This window comes from Typopeltis vanoorti, chromosome 12, assembly GCF_054136105.1.
Source record: "Typopeltis vanoorti isolate ZY-2024b chromosome 12, IOZ_Tvanoo_1.0, whole genome shotgun sequence".
In the NCBI taxonomy this organism is placed as follows: domain Eukaryota; kingdom Metazoa; phylum Arthropoda; class Arachnida; order Uropygi; family Thelyphonidae; genus Typopeltis; species Typopeltis vanoorti.
Genome location: NC_143560.1, coordinates 110336377 through 110351852, shown reverse-complemented (window position 1 = coordinate 110351852; position 15476 = coordinate 110336377). Strand labels below are relative to the sequence as shown.

General features: G+C 36.5%; 1 protein-coding gene across 1 annotated transcript in view; it reads right to left on the bottom strand.

The window, feature by feature from the left end:
- Positions 1-15476, bottom strand: part of shot (dystonin-like protein short stop) — a 1304552-nt gene that overhangs the window by 1251399 nt on the left and 37677 nt on the right. Inside the window, exon 2 of the mRNA XM_090402172.1 lies at positions 11321-11382. Within this exon, the coding sequence (XP_090258298.1) occupies positions 11321-11382 (62 nt within the window). The remainder of the gene's footprint in view (positions 1-11320; positions 11383-15476) is intronic.

The following is a 15476-nucleotide window of genomic DNA, read 5'->3' as shown; positions in this document are numbered from 1 at the left end:
TTAATATTATCCAACTTAAAAATTGTGTGTTGTAAATAATTAAATAAACGCTACCGGTAAACGTTTAAAAAATCTGTGAAACGAAGGAAGCAGCGTGGGGATTTCAGTTTACAAGAAGTGTATGAGACAAAAAGGTCAGAATTACGTTAAGAATGAGTCATTTTGAAAGGTCATCATTAGTGTGATGAGCATATAACTTCGCACTGCTTTGCCTAAATCACCTTTTGGACATATATTGAAGTTCTCGAAACCGAATGTTTCGATAAATTTAGTACATCCTCTCCAGCTGGATTCAGCCATGTTACATTCTTTTGAACAGAAAATGCAAATATAAGAGATGCTTATACAATATTTCGAAAGCACTTAAAATTTATTCGCAGAGCACATGTGAGATTAAAATTATCAAGTTTTGAAATGCAAAACATACATAATCCACTGCAAACAATTCGAGGATATCCAGAAAAAGAAAAGGCGAACGCTCGTAATTTTTTAGAATGCTCACAACGTTGTGGCACCGTTCTGTGGAAAGATTTTCATCTAAGATCCATCGATATAACAGGCTATGTTGCGCCCCGGTCTGCTATTTGGTTGCAAAATACGTGCCAAATGTTTCATGTCTTAAGTCTGGTTATAACGCGAATGCTTTTTTGGCATGGACATGTTAAATTCTTATCACGGGCAGTGCAATGCGGAAAAAATCCAAGACGTCTCAAGGTTTCATTATAAATCCCTAAATGCATAACAGTAAGAATGAATTCTGATTTAGGGAAAGGTGAGGGCATCTTTTAAAGTTTTAGTTTGTACTATTATAACTAATAGTTTCTTACTTTTTAATACAACCACCAACTAGTTTCAAATTAATAAAAGAAATGCTCTCTAGGATTTATTTTTACTTTTGCTTATGACGGAAAGAAAGATAATGGATACAAAGAATTCTAGCAGTATTAGCGTTTTATTTAAATATTCTGTTGTGACAAAATTATAATTTAATTTAAACTTTTAAAGATTTAAATAGTATGATAACCCATTTATCGCGGTGGATTCATTTTCGTTTCAAATAACGCTCAGATATGGAAAGACTTTTAATGGGATTATACTGATCAATTGCATATAATAAACAACTATGTTATACCAACTAAGGCTGTTGGAATCTTCAGGGTTGGCGAGTTGAGAGATCTGATAAGGGTCTTCCAGATCACGGGTAAGATTAGTCCTTGGTTCCTGTTAAGGTTTTGTATACAGCGGGCAACTGTTGTGGCCTCTTTAAAAATTCGGGAGCGGAAGTCCTCTATGTAAGGAATTGTACTTCTATCCCACTCGATGGTATGGTTCGTTCTTGAGAAATGAAAAGCTAACCCCGATTTTTCTTCTCTGTTATTATTGACGTCACCTATGTGTTCTTTTTGCCTAATTTCAAGGCTCCTTGAAGTTTGGCCGATGTAATTCAAGCCGCACGAGCAGGGTATGTTATAAACTCCAGCATATTTAGAGAAAGGATGGCCATCTTCTGGAGATCTTAAGAATTGTCTAATCGTTTCTGCGGGTTTAAAGGCCACTCTTATTTTATGTGGTCTAAGGAGTCTAGCAATCTTATTGGAAACTGTCCCTAAGTATGGAATGACGATGGTAGAAATATAACGTATATCATCTTGTTGTCTTTGTCGGGGTTCAGAGAAAAGTATCTTGTGGACGAGTCTTCGAGGAAATCCATTCATGGTAAGGTTGGCGGATATCAGGGATAGTTCTTCCTGGAGGTCTTGTTGATCTGTTGTAAGGAGAGAGGCACGGTTCTTCAACATGTGTACAATACTAAGTTGTGGTAGCAGGAAGTGAAATGTAAATAACGTCCTGTATGTAGGTTTGCGGTAAACTGAGAGGTTGATACCACCATTCGGAAGCTTCTTAATTAAAGTGTCCAGAAATGATAATTGGTATCTTTTTCAAGTTCTAGAGTGAATTTGACTGCGTGGTGTAGAGAGTTGATTTTGTTAAGAAAGTCGAACAGGTCCTTATTTGTGTGGTTCCAAACAATAAAGATATCGTCCACGTATCTCCACCATACTGTGGGTTTAGAATCTGTTTGAGTTAATATTTTACTTTCAAAATCCTCCATAAAGAGATCAGCACAAGATGGAGAGGGGGGGGGGTGCTATCCATTGCAAGGCCAGTCAATTGCTGATATATGGTTTTATTCCATAAGAAAAAGTTTGATGTTAAACAATAACGGAACAGAGAAGTAATGTCTTGTGGGAGAAAACTTTCTAAAATGTTGATGACTTCCTCCACAGGGATGTTAGTGAATAGAGATGTAACATCCGGGCTGGCGAGTAAATCCGTATTGGAGATAGAGATGTTGTTCAGTTTCTCAACGAAATGTTGCGAATTTCGTATACAAGTATCCGAATTATGGATGTGTGATTTGAGGAGGCCTGCCAGGTGTTTAGATAACAGATAAGTTGGCGAATTGATTCCATATCGGGCGTAGTGGTATTCCATTTTTATGTACCTTAGGAGCGCCATATAATCTTGGTGTTAGTGGATGCATGGATTTCAATCTTCGTTTTAAGTCTATAGACCAGTTCACCAAGTGACGTATTAAATCGTTGGTACCATTGTGGTTCTTTAGTGTTGGGTATAACTAGTTGGTATAACATATTTGTTTATTATATGCACTTGATCAATATAATTCCATTAAAAGTCTTTCCAGAGCTTTTTGGTCAAGAAAATTAAACGTTTTTTTTTAACTCTCAGATATATTGAGAGAAAAAGCCTGATAATATATATTCCCAGTTACCAAAGCTTTTTTCATTATATAGTCAGGAATGTAGAAGAAAGAAGGTCCTAACAACCCAGTATATGTTTCAATATCCCTGATGTCAGAAAATAGCCTCTTACTCGACCTCCCTTTCTCACTGATTAAAATGTACAATTGAGCCTCCATAGCTCAGCCAATATAGACGAAGCCCTTTGGTCGGAAAGACCTGAGCTCTATTCCCGTCGATGAAGTGAGGAACCTTTATCTGGTCTCTTTCGACTAAAGGTGGGTTAGCCGAGCTCATATGGGGGTAGGAGGTTTTTCCACCTGGAAACTCGGATTCTTCGTTCCTCAGAACAAGCAAGACGGTCCCGTGAATACACACAGTCATAAAATACACTTAATCCCTCATTAGGAGGGCTCAACCAGTCCTAAGGGACGGGGAGAAACGGGGAAACCCCACACGAATAAGGTAAGTGCATTATCTATAGCAGGGCTATCCAACCTTAGGTAATCCGAGGGCCACATTAGAAAAAAAAATTAACCGAGGGCCGCATCACAATGCGTATCTAACAATTTGGTGGCCAGCAGCGACACAACCTCGAAAGCTGAACAAACGAACAACACTAATTGCGCGCTCACGTTCCTCGTGAGCACCAGGAGCATGCGCGTTGGAACAAAACAGTGTAAGAACGCTTCTTTGTTATATGTAATATTTGAAAAACACGTGGGTATATAAGTGATGTAAAAACGCCAAATAAAATTATCAACATCGAGATTATCGATTAGTGATAGAATTAAAATATCTAAGACGCATTCGATTCAAATTGTTATTTTATTTTTTCGCTCGTGAAAATCAAAACCCACAGGAGGGCCGCGCAGAATCGCACCGCCGCGCTTTGGACAGTCCTGATCTATAGCATTGAATGTACGAAAAGTTACACGAACACAAAACAATGAAATGAACATTTAACAGTAAAATGTACCAAAACAAAAATGGCGTTTCGTCGAACGATTTTTTCTTTTAATGAGAAAACATTTTCACAGGATGATAACAACAACAAAAAAAGCCATTAACCTTGTAGAGAAAATATTGAGAATTATCCGAACATTTTAGGCGAAAACGCAGCGTAAGTAGTTCCACTGTACATCCCAGCAATTTTCCTGAGTTACACAGAAACAAAGAGGGGCACTTAGAACGTTCATCGCTGATAGGGGATTTCAACTCCCTGCAGCATTTCGGCGCCAGTCTCTAAAATCGTATCCACTCCATAGTTTTCATAGAGGTTCTTTCTGTAAGGTGCCGGCTTAATTACGTACACTGTGCCACTTCTGGAGCTTTACAAGTCACACGACGCACTGAACTTTCTTTATAGTTGCCGTTTTACTAGGTAAGGTCTGGAGGGAGTGGTAACTTCAACAAAAAGCGTGCAAAAGAATGAAGTTAGCATACAAACTTAAAGAATTGTATGGCCATCAACTATTACATTTTAAATGGATAATACGGAGGGATCCGATGTAAGGAGAAGAAAAAAAAAATCGGTGAACGTAGTAAAGTAAAACAGGCAACGCAAGAACTGGAAAATAACTTATTTTAATTATGTTATGCTGTTATTAATATGAGTATTTAAACAACATAATTGGTCAGAGTATTTGAATTTTGTAGTCCTTATTACGCGCATGCGCTTCATATATAAAAGATGAAACGTGTACCACAGATGACGTTTATTTTGATTGAATAACCTTTACAGATTGAAGCAATACGCTATTATTGCCAACCAAGAAACCTACCACTGAGGGTGGTAATAGCATGAAGTTCTCAAATGACTCAGTTTATCCTCGTTCCATTTAAACTCATATCTGTTTTATACTACCGAACTGTATTTAATGTCGGTTTTATGTCCCTGGGGCAAAAACCGTAAAACGACAGGAGATGGGCTGTTTAACTAAGGTTACTATGGCTACACAGAATACTATATAGCTGCACGTAACACGACATCGCACAGAGCATCTCAGATGGCAGTGGCAAGAAGGATTTTTACCCCCATCGAAACTCGAGCGTTTTCTCTGGCAAACCACATAAATCAAACAAGAGAATACACTCGTCTCATATGCCTCAGAGTTTAACTGTATATAACTTTTAATTCCACACGTGTAGGTAGGTTGCTTATAATTCAAAATATCATTAACTTATCCTCTTCTCATAACATATTGAATTCTTCATTAAATTCATCTCTTCAAAGGACCAGTGTTCTCTCTTAAATAAAAATAAAAATTCACTCAAATTATCTCATATTCCTGTTTTTTCAAAGATCGAAAAAACAGGAAGCCAGCGTCGTATTTTTATTTGTATTTTAACTCACAGTACTGGAATTTCAGAATAATATTTAAATCGAACAGCAAAACCATGTCAACCAAACATATGTATCTGAAGGAGTCAATCTCGTATTTTCTCAATTACTCGGGTGTTTTTTTTTATTTATTTTTTCAATGAGGTGTTTTAGATGCATCACTTATTTTTCGATTAAGATTATCAATGCCATTCCTAACTAAATTTCAAAGGAGGGGGGGGGGTCGTTTAAACCAGTCAAACGGAGTGCCTTCTCCTTTGAAATTTAGTTCGGACTGGCAGTAAGAAAGTCACTGCGTCAGATCATCTTACTACCCACTGGAGAACTGTGGAATGGTCTGAGAAAGTTTTATGTCGATGATCTATAGAGCAAGGGAACTGGATTATCTAACACTTAGTCTAACTACGGTACTAATGTACTACAGGTTTACAACCGTCCGTCAATAGGATTCACGAAAAAATTCCAAAATGGTGAAAATCGGGGTTCAAAAGATGAAAACTAAAATATAAAGAGCCAACAGGCTTCATTTCGGCGATATAAACATTATTTAAATTAAGGGGATATTAAATCCCACATTGTTTTAAAACCGAATAAGAAACTCAAAGATTGGAATCAGAGTTTCATGCCGAATATAGTAAACTATAAAAGTATCGGCGATTACTAGCATGAGCCAATGCAAGTAGTCCTAGTACGTAGTACAATACCGGGCAATCGCCAATACTTTTATAGTTTACTATCATATCATATACCATTTTGATTATTAATTCTAGTGTAGTTCTGTTGAAGGTTTTCACTGTTGTTTCTTTTGTAGCAACGTATCTAGTTAAATAAGATGGTGCACGAAGTGTGAATACAATATGTCTAAAAACTCATTTTTGGACAAATGCATCCAAAAACCTAACACCCTGATGCCTTGAAGATGTTATTATAATGCAGTTCTATCGCTTCATTTTGTTTAACAACTTCTCTTGAAGGCATACATTGTTTGCAAATACTCCGCAACGCGCCCTCATCAATCGCTGACGCCAATCAATTATAACTTTCAATGCTATAAAATTATTAGATTTCCACGGGGAAAATTTCTTTCGTTAACTTCAAAATGACCATGGACCAAGTAATATCTAGAAGCATCATTATTCTCGCATCGGAATAATGATGCGAGACTACAAGAAAGCAAAAGATGTACAGAAAACCCAATGCGATATTTACTGTGTGGCGTGATGTGGCGCCGTCCACTGGCTATCAAGAAGTAGCACAGGCAGGCGCCAGCTGGAGTTAAACCATTTCGTTAAAATCAGTAAACCATCACATGATTGACCACAGTCACTTTCTTCCGCGGATTGTTTTACAAGAAACTGACGAATTCCCCTGTTACACAAACAATACATTATGTTAGTTCGCTGTCCGGCCAAAAAATAAGCTTTGTCTGAAAACTAAGTGTCGTTCACAACTGCGTTTCTTAACTCTGCCAGAGTAGCAAATTTTAGTCTCTTTTTTTTTTTTTTTAAAATCATGTTCGCTAAGTGTGTGCAATAGTGATAATATGTTAAGAAATTTTAAAATCAAATTTAACCACATGTTGAAATGATTCACGACGAAATATTCCAAGTTTACCAGCTGTTTTCTTTTGACTTCGTCGTTCTTTTTCGCTATCTTCCTCTTCGAACTATCAGGATCAAACTAGCATTTCTTGCAGATACTACGAGTTCCAAAGAGTCCGAAATTATTTCGGTAACAGATGTGTTCCTTGTTTCAACGACAAATGCATCATTTTCGCCTTCCGCTCGCCGAGTGTTGTCAGCAAATGAGATGAAACGTGCTGCTTATCTAGTGAAATTTCCAGAACTTTTTTTTTTTAAATATCAATCCGAAATGAAAAGTTGCTGAATTAGGACTCGCCAATGCCGTACGTTGACAGGTAGAGAAGAAACCTACTGATACTCTTCAATGGTGGAAGTTATGGTTGCTAATTAGGGAACGGGGGGGTAGATGAACTACAAAAAGTTTGCTGGACAGCCGCTGTTCGTATTTTAAAAGACCCAATGAAAATGAGTGGTTGAAGAGAGAGAAGGGGGGGGGGATCAATTTGCCAAAACATGCGTCTTCTGAACAGCAAGAATTCTCAGGGAGATTATTTGGTAGAACAAACTAAAAAATGAGAACAGTATTTTAAGCTATGCTGGATCATGGATTTGCATATGAGCATGTGAAGTGCTGACATGATGCGTTTATACCAGGAGAGACCAGAAGTAAATATATATATTTGCGAAACAGTAAGCAAACCTGTTTTAGCAGCATCGAAGGTGACCAGGTTATTCTCATCCCACGGAAATCTGTGTTTAAGGCACTAGTTGTAGAAGATTTTGAGGTTAGGGATCGCTGAGCACTGCAAGGTTTGTTTGTTAATTGAGTTGGAAAAATGGAGTATATCAGCAAACGTGTGCATACAGTTATTAATAGTCGGCGAGAGAAGGTCATTTACGTATAGGACGAGGGTAGGTCATAGAACAGGGCCACGGGGAACTCATGCATTGATAGGGAGGTCTAATCAGAAAGATAACTGGTTATCAATTACAGAAATTGAAATGTAGAGCAAAGGATGGCTACTGTGCAGGTCTCGATGTCAAGATCCAATCACATGTTTTGGAAATGAGAAGTGAAATAGTCCGAGTTTCTCCAAACCTTTCCATGGCACATATCCGGATGAGGGGATGATGTAGATAGATAAATGGATCTAGAGGGGTAGAATCCATACTAGTAATCATTGATTGAAGGACAGGCCTCGAGGAAGTGAGGAAATCAACTTGATCACCTTTTCCATTATTTTGGAAAGGACTAAGATGAGGTGAGGCAATGAATAAGTCTGATTTTTTTTTTTTTTTTTCTGAATCGCCTACATATAGTTTTACTTCTATGCTGGTAAGATAAATTATCACCAAGTTTAAACGGCATTAAAAACTTTTCCTGTAATCGGCAGAACAAATTTACACGTGTATTGCTATGTCCTTACACCAGTAAGGGTACAAGTACACACTCTTCCTTCTGATGAACAATTCTGGATAAGGAGCCTGGAGAAGCTTTCAACTTGTAGGTTTCGTCCGATGAAGTCCAAAGGTGGTAATGTAATTTGAGTTTGCTTCTTGCAGTATAGACTATATATTTGGTAGTTTGTAGTGCAGTGACTCATAGATACTACACTTGATGTCCTAGATAATTATGTGCGTATTATATTAATGGCGATTTTATGGTACGGGCTCTGGCATCCTCCAAGAGAATAACGCTCATGTCACAAAACAATTACTATAGTTTGAAGCAAATAACATCGAAGGTGAATTACAGTAAACAAAAGCAGTCATAGCAATGAGGACAGCATGTCATGTCTTAATTGTGCTGGCAGGCTCGCCTATTTTTTTGGAATTAAAAAAGTTACTACGAAGGAAATCCATTCACCCCCCCCCTTCCTTAAGAGCCTTCAGTTGAAGGGCCTTGTAAAAGGCTGCTTACGTCCTAAACCAGATTCGAACCCAAACTTTAAAAATGAAGGGAAAATATCGCGCCTGCATTATATTATCGGAATATCTACATGACGTCTGTAGGATGAAATGGAATACGAAACAAGGGCACGGCCAAGAGGGCCCACTTCATTAAAAGAACAACGCTTTAAACGAGGGGTTGAACAACTCTGCAATTCCAGAAATTGGAAAAAAATCTTTCACAACGCACACTAACGTGTCAAATAATACGGCTGAAGGCAGGATACGGTTTTTTTAATTTCTGTCAATAAAGGCGCGTGTTGTTTTTATCTCTGCACTATGACTTGTGGTAGGACAGCGTATAACCCACACTTACGATGTTTGGTATATAATGAATACAAAATATTATAAGACAATATTTTTGTCATATCTGTACTTTTTTTCTATTAAACTGATACTGCATTTTGCAGTGTTTGTATTCAAGTCTAATACTAACGCCCTTTATTATTAAAGAAAAAAAGCGAGTACTTCATTTCTATAACGTTTGAAATTTAACTCATCTTTCTTTTCAACTTTGATATTATACGTTATAAAATATTTTCCAATCCGATTTCATATCGGAAGGGATATCAGATTTGATTTGTAGTCAAAATTCTGAGAGACTCGGATTGTTTTTCTTCTTCTGATTTAGTAATCGTGTGTATGTGGTACCAAGTCACTATATTATTAAATTTAAGTATCCTGAACGTTGCACAAAACTTCCAGAATACCCACTTACCTTTTTTTTTTTAATATAAGCATAGCTACTGTAGTGATCACAACAGCGGCGCTTCTCGGTACACCCGAAATTATTTTACTCGAGCACGTACTTCTATAGAGGGGCTTTTGCTCTGCATCATCAGAGGGGTTTTATTTATCAGCAAAAGCTGAGCTGCATAGCATGCATAAACATTTTTCACTCCTTGATCATTTCTCTGACATGCAAGGGCAGACGAAGGACAGATGTAAATCATTTTCTCTCACTACAGGCAGGCTGTTGCTCTACCCTAAACGTAACCCTAGCAGACGACCTTGATTTAGTTGGACAAAAAATTCTTTTCTTTCTATGACAGTTTTAGCAAGGAGGATGTATATTCAAGGCCTGGAATTTCTGTCCAAACATTTTATAGAGGTAGTATAATGTGCAGCTAATGTTCAAATAACATATCAGAATGATGCGGGGAAAAAAAGTTATGCAAATAGCAGAAGTTCAACTGAATAATGGTAGGTAACATCAATTTATGCTTCGAGCAAGTATCCGGTTACGTGAAACTGAACAAACTATATCAATATTCCATTAAATATGCGTTTTAAGGGAAAGGCCTCTCGTGCCTTGATGGCGTTCCTTAAGGTCCAAAAAGAAACCACAGATGGATGTACACGTGCAACTTTTAGTGGCCTTTGATGAGTTCAATTTCTTTCTCTGCATTTTTTTAATAAAATCAAATGTTTTGATACTTAAAATTAAAATAGTTATGACTAGGTACAGTTACACGAAATAAAGCAAGAGAATATTCGTGTTTTTTTTTTAATTCTTTTTGAAGCCCTACTTTCTTTTTTTTTTTTTCTTTTTTTTTCATCATTATGGTGGGAGGACCTCAAACGATGGAATCAATCCAGGACACTGGACCTTTGAAACGAAAAATGTTATTCAGAATTACGACAAATGCCAATGCGTTGTGCGTCTTCTTATGTTGTTCTGAAATTCCGAAAAACCAGTATTTCTGAGAAGAAAATAAGAACTGCAAAGATGGGTGTGATCCCATTAAGAACAATTTCACATTCACATAATAAGTTTGAGAAAAGAAAAAAAAAAAAAAACCCTTTTCTTAACAGAAATATAACAAAATCCGAAAGAATGTGGTTGTCGCATTTGCGTCTTGAAATACACACGCTCGCAGAACAAATACTGCTCGTTCAACTATAACTGATGACAAATAATTGGTATATACAAAAACCTGAAAGGCACAAAGACAGCTTTTCTACTGCCAAGATTCTCGTTAACTGATGTTTCACTAAACCGCTTTTTTTTATTCAACTTATGAAACATCTTGACATATTGGTGGGGAGGAATGAAATCAAAATTCCGTGTTCCTCCAAATCTTCAAACTTGAACTTAATAAACTCAGATTCAAACGCTGTTCGTATACTCATAACTCCTAGAAATTTGTAAATTCAAATTGATCTTGGTACAGTGAGGAGTTCAAATGCATCCCCCAACAACTGAGTTTTTTTCCTCAGGTCCCCTCCGCCAAGTATTTTTATTTCAGCTAATAACTTGTTTCCTTGCACATGTGCACTAGACTGGAATCACGTGCACGTAGAATTATGAGCTTTAACTCGGAAATCTCTAGGATTTCGTAATCATGAGGATGACTAGGCCAGAAAACCCGAGTTGAGAAAGGCATTCTTTGTACATAAGCCAGAAGGTTCCGGTTTGTGATGAACGGAAGAAAAAAAAGTCGATCATAATTGCCTGTAGATTACTTTTTAAATTAATAAATTAGATACTTTTTTTTTTTTTTTTTTTTTTTACGCGTTACAAAAATGCCTATTTTAAATTATTACAGTCTATCAATCAATTTCCCACCGACTTTGAAGCAATAACAAAATTTAAAAACTTTTTTTTTTCTTTTTTGAAATTCGTATCATGTAAATAATCAGAACAGAAATATTTAGTAATAAACATTGCAAGTACTTACCTTGGCCAAATGCTTGTTAACCCACTTTGTAAACGTCTTTTTCTGGATGGCATCACGTTCATCTGGAAAATGAAGAAAATGCCACATTATACCGCATGTTAACGTATTTTGTGTCCAGCTGTCCAAGGAATGCAGTGTTGGACAAGACTGAGAAATTTCGCGTTTACAGGGTGTTACGTGTGGGGCTAACATAGCACAAAATCTAGTAACAGCTACCTATTCTCGTAAATATGCCAAAAAGGGATATTTATATAGCACATCCGAACCGAAAGAAACAAAATCAAAATTCTATTTTACAATGGACCTTCTATGGCAGTGAACTACTTACTCTGTCATGCGCGCTACCGACCATCATTCATAAAATAAATGAATTCTCTCTCGAGTTTTTTTTTACATGTACTATCCTTACATCCTCTCACCCAATTATGATTAAAGCTTAATTAAAAAGTAAGAAAAAAAAAACACGAAATGATAAATCTTTGAAAAAAAAGAAATCAAATGAGAATTTGGCTGAAAAGTGAACATTACTAAGCTCTTTGTGCATATTAACATAAATTTGTGTGTGTGTGTGTTAATGAAAGATTTTGCTGGCAGTTAAAAATGACCAATGTAAATAATTTCAATCAGAATGAAAAATTGTTTGTTCAATAATTTTCAGGTGTAGGTATACAAATAAAAGAGGAAATTTACAGAAACATGGATTTAAATCATCACAATGCCTATTACTGTAAGAAGATATCACATTACTGAAAGTGACAGCAATAGTCCCTGCAAATTTCATTTTGGGTTCAGGATCTCGTTTGAATCATGGCTGTGTAATACTCTGATAAAGTGAAATTGAGTTTCGAAATATAGATATTATTCAGTTTTGCTAATTAGAACATAGAGAACATGGGGTTAGCCGGAGGTGGTAAACAGAATCCCGCATTAGTGTATCTGAAAAGAAAATTATGACAATCGAAGAGGAGCCACAAATAAGAAATAGTTATTATATTATAGACATCCATATTAGACATGATAATTGCCGATCCACTAGTTAAAATACCGATTTAGTTGGTATTACTAACGCCCATTATACCCCCCCCCTTGTAATGTCCTAGACAGGGAGGGATAACAGGCAACAAATTCTGGAGGCCTAGGCCACTTGTAACCTATCTTAAATTCATTAACTATGTATCACGCTCTCCAGGTCAAAACTGTACACCTCACTAGGTTGTACACTACACTGTTTTCAAGATATAATCGCGTGTTCCTGCTTTTCCCTTTCATTCTGCGAAAATCCGTAAAATCAAATGGATATTATTTTAAATCCTATCACTTCTCCAATTCGAATTCACTCAATATATTCTGATCGACTGGCGTAATATCAATTTAGTAATATTGTTTTGACGCCATCCTACGGTTTCATAATAGTTGTGAGATCTATATTGCGTGTGCAAAAGTCCAGCCAGCCTGGCCTGGGTGACGGAGTGGATAAATCAGGTCTGCACCCAACTAGCAACAGGTTCGAACGCACTCCTGCATGGATGATCAAGTCTTTAGGTGATGGAAGGATGGATGGATGGATGGATGGGGTTCAATATGTTATGCAAATAGAGCAAACAAAGAATTTAATAGCGGATTTAAAAAGACTGCATTCAAATAAACAGTACTTATGCAGAAGATAAATTGTTTGTTGCTAAGTGATATAAATGAAAAGGAGAAACAAGCATTTAATTTGGTTCAATGTTTTTCGCTCTGTTCTGTTGTTTGCGTGGAGAGTTATACTTACTCTCTCCCACACACAACAACATTTAATGTTTTATTTCTCTTAAAGTAAATGAACACCTTTCAAAGAGAACATTTTCACCATAATCACGTTTCCTGTCTTGCAAATATGAGGTGTTAACAGTTCGCATGAATCATTTTAACCTACTCCAAGTAATATCCTCAGAAAAAATTTTCTGGAGAAAAGGAGTGGATAATGGATTGTCATCTGACTTGCGTCAGGTGATTTTCAACGTTACTTTTTTCTTTCTCCATCCGCCATTTTCTGTCCGCTGTTGGACAAAGGCCTCCCTCAAATTTCTCCATAAACTTAAGCAAAGAGAAATCTAAAAAACATGCGCCCCGACACACTGCATATAATACGGTACCGTCTGAAAAACATGCTATGTCAACCACGAGGGCGACCAGATTTCATATCCTGGTTGCCATAACAGTAACATTCCACAGTTATCAATTTCCGTAATTCCTTTAGAGCTTCCCAGCAAAGAATGAATCACGTTCCAAACGATAATCAAAGTGGCGGCGCCACTATTATATAGCGAAGTTGAAGTGACCCACATCATTACACGTTACTGTAGCACCCACATCATGTGTAATCATCATGGAAAACTTAACCATTCAGTGATTTTAAACAGGAAGTGTACACCGGTGCTCGAGTAAGTAGTGCACAACGACCAAGGATAGAAAGTGGTCGTCGAGCATGTGTGTTGGGCGGGATAGTACTGTGTACAACTCGGATTCCGTGAGCATTCCATTAAAAGGATGGTCTTGACTACAAGTGTCAGAACACTTTTAGTTTCTCTACTCAGAGAATGGAAAACGAAACCGTTAACCTTCATGTTATTAAATATCTTTCAAATTACAAATCAAAATATGCAATTCGCACTATTCAATAAGGAATAGTCATTATTTTCGTGAACTTAGCCACGCAAAGACAAAAACTGGCATTTTTTAAATTTTATTTTGCTCCACAAGCATACACATAATAAACCGTGCATTGATAAGCCAAACCAAGAAGTGAAACCATTTTGTACATTGAATCCGTGACAATGTCAAACTTTTGTTTCCATCTTTCAAAATATTAGTATCAAAAATATTCAAAATAGCAATCTGGTCGACTAGATTAATACGGGCGAATTTAGTAGGGAACGTTGAGATGCTCACAATTTATGAATATAACAAAATCCTATACAGTATAGCGCAATCGGGAGGAATATGTGACATACGCCCTCTAGTTAGATAAGACCAGCTTCAAAATCTCGTTATGACATAGAAAACATTTCTAAGGACTTTTTCAAATGAAGATGAGTTATCGGGCATCGCAAAAATAGATATCAGAACACAGAGAGAGAGAAGTTGATTGAATTGCGGAATAGAATAAATTCAAAATTAGTAGCTGCCCGAAGAGTCCTTAGATCCCAAGTAATATATCAGCTTCATACAGTATCTTATATATAGTATAATTATTTCAGCGTTTTTTTTTTCTTTCTTTACACCTACATAAGAACTCAACTAAGTTCAGTCCAAATTAAAATAGTACAGAATATTTTGTGTTAATCACTATCAGGCTATCAATGTGAAATGCCAATAACTAATTACACTGCACCAGATTCAACTTATTCAAATTTCAATGCATGTGAATTTTAGGTCGTACAGCTAATTTGAATACACCTAGGCATATTTCCTAACGTAATACTTTCACATTAATAGTGTTGTATGAAATATATTACTTAAGCAGAGCTATTCTTGCAACAACAAAAAAGGGGGGTGGAGGAGAAAGATTTGAACTTTTTTTTCCTTCAATTTTTCCATATATTCCATCGTGAAAACTGATGATAAAACTGCATTGATAAATATCTCAAGAAACAATATATTAAGGGATATAATATACATTAACGTCAATTGTTTTTTTGAGAAACTGGTTTAAATATTTTTGATAGCATTTATCGTGATTAAATACTGAAAATATTATCAATTAACTAAAGACGAAACTGAAGATTAAATTAAAACAATTTCCTAACGCGTATTAAAACTACCAGCAGCCAAGTATGTACGCAGACGACGATTTTTAGCGTATGTACTAGTTGGAGCAATGCCGAGTTTCTATCTCTGTTCAGCTACCAATGAACTTCCAGACAAGCAAACCTTGACATGCTGCTACTTGGAATGTGCACTTACGATAACAGACTAAAATTTATTTGCGAAGAGAACTGAACTCTAGAGCCTCATGTCTGTCCTATTAATTGCTCTCAGTCATGACACAATACTGTCCTCAATAAACAAACATTCTACTTGTTGCTATTGTCAGAGTTGCTTTTTAAAAAGCTCTTCTAAAGATATCGTTTAGGTTGTTCACTCAATTATTTGTGCAAACAAATCAAATAATACT